General features: G+C 48.7%; 1 protein-coding gene across 1 annotated transcript in view; it reads left to right on the top strand.

Annotated features, from left to right (window-relative positions):
* Positions 1-5,000, top strand: part of si:ch73-383l1.1 (receptor tyrosine-protein kinase erbB-4) — a 469,115-nt gene that overhangs the window by 347,699 nt on the left and 116,416 nt on the right. Inside the window, 1 exon segment of the mRNA XM_042325104.1 lies at positions 1,014-1,127. Coding sequence (XP_042181038.1) covers positions 1,014-1,127 — 114 coding nt within the window.

Genomic DNA, 5,000 nt, shown 5'->3' with positions numbered 1-5,000 from the left:
GCATAATGCTGGCATGACCCATGATCTACACCATGCATAACACTGGCATGACCCATGACCCACACCATGCATATGACACTGGCATGACCCATGACCCACACCATGCATAACACTGGCATGACCCATGACCCACACCATGCATGACGCTGGCATGACCAATGACCCACACCATGCATAATGCTGGCATGACCCATGACCCACACCATGCAAAATGCTGGCATGACCCATGACCTAAAACTATTGATGTACAAATCAATTCAGGGGACTGACACAGACACGTGCACACAACCATCTAGGACAGCCCTGTGGAAGAGTTTCTGTAGTATGTAGAGTAAAGTTATAGACAACCATCTAGGACAGCCCTGTGGAAGAGTTTCTGTAATATGTAGAGTAAAGTTATAGACAACCATCTAGGACAGCCCTGTGGAAGAGTTTCTGTAATATGTAGAGTAAAGTTATAGACAACCATGTAGGACAGCCCTGTGGAAGAGTTTCTGTAGTATGTAGAGTAAAGTTATAGACAACCATCTAGGACAGCCCTGTGGAAGAGTTTCTGTAGTATGTAGAGTAAAGTTATAGACAACCATCTAGGACAGCCCTGTGGAAGAGTTTCTGTAATATGTAGAGTAAAGTTATAGACAACCATCTAGGACAGCCCTGTGGAAGAGTTTCTGTAATATGTAGAGTAAAGTTATAGACAACCATCTAGGACAGCCCTGTGGAAGAGTTTCTGTAGTATGTAGAGTAAAGTTATAGACAACCATCTAGGACAGCCCTGTGGAAGAGTTTCTGTAATATGTAGAGTAAAGTTATAGACAACCATCTAGGACAGCCCTGTGGAAGAGTTTCTGTAATATGTAGAGTAAAGTTATAGACAACCATCTAGGACAGCCCTGTGGAAGAGTTTCTGTAATGTGTAGAGTAAAGTTATAGACAACCATCTAGGACAGCCCTGTGGAAGAGTTTCTGTAATGTGTAGAGTAAAGTTGTTATATCTGTGTGTTGTGACCCAGATAACTTTGTGGTGGACCACAGCTCCTGTGTGAGGGCTTGTCCCAGCAACAAGATGGAAGTAGAGGAGAACCGCATCAAGATGTGCATCCCCTGCACTGATATCTGTCCCAAAGGTACCCACATACTGTACCCCCATAATGACATCTGTCCCAAAGGTACCCAGATACTGTACCCCCATAATGACATCTGTCCCAAAGGTACCCAGATACTGTACCCCCATAATGGCATCTGTCCCAAAGGTACCCACATACTGTACCCCCATAATGACATCTGTCCCAAAGGTAACCACATACTGTACCCCCATAATGACATCTGTCCCAAAGGTACCCACATAATGACATCTGTCCCAAAGGTTTCCCCATACTGTACCCCCATAATGCATCTGTCCCAAAGGTATCCCCATAATTGTCACATTCGTTATAAGGATCGGACCAAGGCACAGCGTGGTATGTGTACATTCCTATTTATTTAAAGAATGAACACTGAACAAACTAACAAAATAACAAGACGAAACGTGAAGCTATACAAACGAGTGCTGACAGGCAACTACACATAGACAGATCCCACAAACACCAAAGGGAAATGGCTACCTAAATATGATCCCCAATCAGAGACAACGATAAACAGCTGTCTCTGATTGGGAACCATATCAGGCTAACATAGAAATACAAAAACTCCTAGACCTATAAAACCCTAGACCTATAAAACCCTAGACCTATAAAACCCTAGACCTATAAAACCCTAGACAATACAAAAACCCTAGACAATACAAAACTAGCGTACCCACCCTAGTCACACCCTGACCTAACCAAAATATAAATAAAACAGAGATATCTCAGGTCAGGACGTGACAGTCCAAAGCTCTGGACTGTGGAGGCGCACTGGAGACCTGATGCGTGGTGCCGGCACTGGTGGTACCAGGCTGAAGACACGCACCTCAGGGCGAGTGCGGGGAGCAGGCACAGGACGTACTGGACTGTGGAGGCGCACTGGAGATCTGGAGTGTAGAGCTGGCACAATGCGTCCCGGCTGGATGCTCACTTGAGCCCAGCAAGTGTGGGGCGCTAGCACAGGACACACTGGGCTATGCAGATGCACCGGAGACACAGTACGCAGAGCCGGCACAGGATATCCTGGTCCAAGGATGTGTACTGGAGACCAGGAGTGCTGAGCCGGCACCATCCGTCCTGGCTGGATGCACATTCTAGCCCGGCAAATGCGAGGAACTGGAATAGAGCGCACCGGGCTATGAATGCGAACTGGAGACACCGTGCGCATCATTGAGTAACACGGTGTCTGACCAGTCACACGCTCCCCATGGTAAGCACGAGGAGTTTGCTCAGGTCTCCAACCTGACTCAGCCAATCTCCCCGTGTACCCCCAAAAATATTTATGGGGCTGCCTCTCGTGCATGTCTCGTTGGTACAACTCCTCGTAATATCACCGTTCCGCTTTCGCTGCCTCTATCTCCTCCTTAGGACGGCGATACTCTCCAGCCTGCGTCCAGGGTCCTGCTCCATCCAAAATCTCCTACCAGGTCCATTCCTCCTGAACACGCTGCTTGGTCCATTTTTAGTGGGATCGTCTGTCACGTTCGTTATAAGAATTGGACCAACGTACATTGTCATTCATTTAAAGAATGAACACTGAACAAACTAACAAAATAACAAAACAAAACGTGAAGCTATACAAACGAGTGCTGCCAGGCAACTACACATAGACAAGATCCCACAAACACCAAAGGGAAATGGCTACCTAAATATGATCCCCAATCAGAGACAACGATAAACAGCTGTTTCTGATTGGGAACCATATCAGGCCAACATAGAAATACAAAACCCTAGACAACACAAAAACCTTAGACAATACAAAACTAGCGTACCCACCCTAGTCACATCCTGACCTAAGCAAAATTTTAATAAAACAGAGATATCTCAGGTCAGGACATGACAATAATGACACCTGTCCCTAAGGTACCCACATACTTTACCCCCATAATGACATCTGTCCCAAAGGTATCCCCATAATGACATCTGTCCCAAAGGTATCCCCATAATGACATCTGTCCCAAAGGTATCCCCATAATGACATCTGTCCCAAAGGTATCCCCATAATGACATCTGTCCCAAAGGTATCCCCATAATGACATCTGTCTCAAAGGTATCCCCATAATGACATCTGTCCCAAAGGTACCCCCATAATGACATCTGTCCCAAAAGTACCCACATACCAGAACTCACATTTCTCCCAGTGGTACTGAACCTTTCTTAAACCCACTTCCAGACTTATTCCACTATTCATTATTTTATGTTTGTACCACCCCTTACCTCTCTGTCTGCTCCCATATACCACCCCTTACCTCTCTGTCTCCTCCCATATACCTGTCTCCTCCCTTACCTTACCTCTCTGTCTCCCATATACCCTTATGTCTGCTCCCATATACCACCCCTTACCTCTCTGTCTCCTCCCATATACCACCCCTTACCTCTCTGTCTCCTCCCATATACCACCCCTTACCTCTCTGTCTCCTCCTTACCTCTCTGTCTCCTCCCATATACCACCCCTTACCTCTCTGTCTCCTCCCATATACCACCCCTTACCTCTCTGTCTCCTCCCATATACCACCCCTTACCTCTCTGTCTCCTCCCTCCCATATACCACCCCTTACCTCTCTGTCTCCTCCCATATACCACCCCTTACCTCTCTGTCTCCTCCCATATACCACCCCTTACCTCTCTGTCTCCTCCCATATACCACTCTTTACCTCTTTGTCTCCTAACCAATCCTGATGTCTGTACCACCCCTTCCCTCTCTGTCTCCTAACCAATCCTGATGTCTGTACCACCCCTTCCCTCTCTGTCTCCTAACCAATCCTGATGTCTGTACCACCCCTTCCCTCTCTGTCTCCTAACCAATCCTGATGTCTGTACCACCCCTTCCCTCTCTGTCTCCTAACCAATCCTGATGTCTGTACCACCCCTTCCCTCTCTGTCTCCTAACCAATCCTGATGTCTGTACCACCCCTTCCCTCTCTGTCTCCTAACCAATCCTGATGTCTGTACCACCCCTTCCCTCTCTGTCTCCTAACCAATCCTGATGTCTGTACCACCCCTTCCCTCTCTGTCTCCTCCCATATTCCACCCCTTCCCTCTCTGTGTCTCCCATATTCCACCCCTTCCCTCTCTGTCTCCTCCCATATTCCACCCCCCCTTCCCTCTCTGTCTCCTAACCAATCTATGTCTCCTCCCACCCCTTCCCTCTCTGTCTCTCCTCCCATATTCCACTCTGTCTCCTTACCACCCCTTCCCTCTCTCTCCTCCCATATTCCACCCCTACCCTCCCATATTCCACCCCTTCCCTCTCTGTCTCCTCCCATATTCCACCCCTTCCCTCTCTGTCTCCTCCCATATTCCACCCCTTCCCTCTGTCTGTCTCCCCCTTCCACCCCTTCCCTCTCTGTCTCCCATATTCCCCTATGTCCACTCTGTCCTTCCCATATTCCACCCCCTCTCTGTCTCCTCCCCCATATTCCACCCCTTCCCTCTCTGTCTCCTCCCATATTCCACCCCTTCCCTCTCTGTCTCCTCCCATATTCCACCCCTTCCCCCCTTCCCTCTCTGTCTCCTCCCCCTTCCCTATGTCCACCCCTTCCCCTCTCTGTCTCCTCCCCTATTCTATTCCACCCCACCTCTCTTCTCCTCCCATATTCACCCCTTCTCTCTGTCTCCTCCCATATTCCACCCCTTCCCTCTCTGTCTCCTCCCATATTCCACCCCTTACCTCTCTGTCTCCTCCCATATTCCACCCCTTCCCTCTCTGTCTCCTCCCATATTCCACCCCTTCCCTCTCTGTCTCCTCCCATATTCCACCCCTTCCCTCTCTGTCTCCTCCCATATTCCACCCCTTCCCTCTCTGTCTCCTCCCATATTCCACCCCTTCCCTCTCTGTCTCCTAACCCCATATTCCACCCCTTCCCTCTCTGTCTC

The sequence above is a fragment of the Oncorhynchus tshawytscha genome, linkage group LG08 (assembly GCF_018296145.1).
Source record: "Oncorhynchus tshawytscha isolate Ot180627B linkage group LG08, Otsh_v2.0, whole genome shotgun sequence".
NCBI lineage: Eukaryota > Metazoa > Chordata > Actinopteri > Salmoniformes > Salmonidae > Oncorhynchus > Oncorhynchus tshawytscha.
Note: the sequence above shows the minus strand (reverse complement) of the source record. Positions and strands in the feature narration are given on the sequence as shown.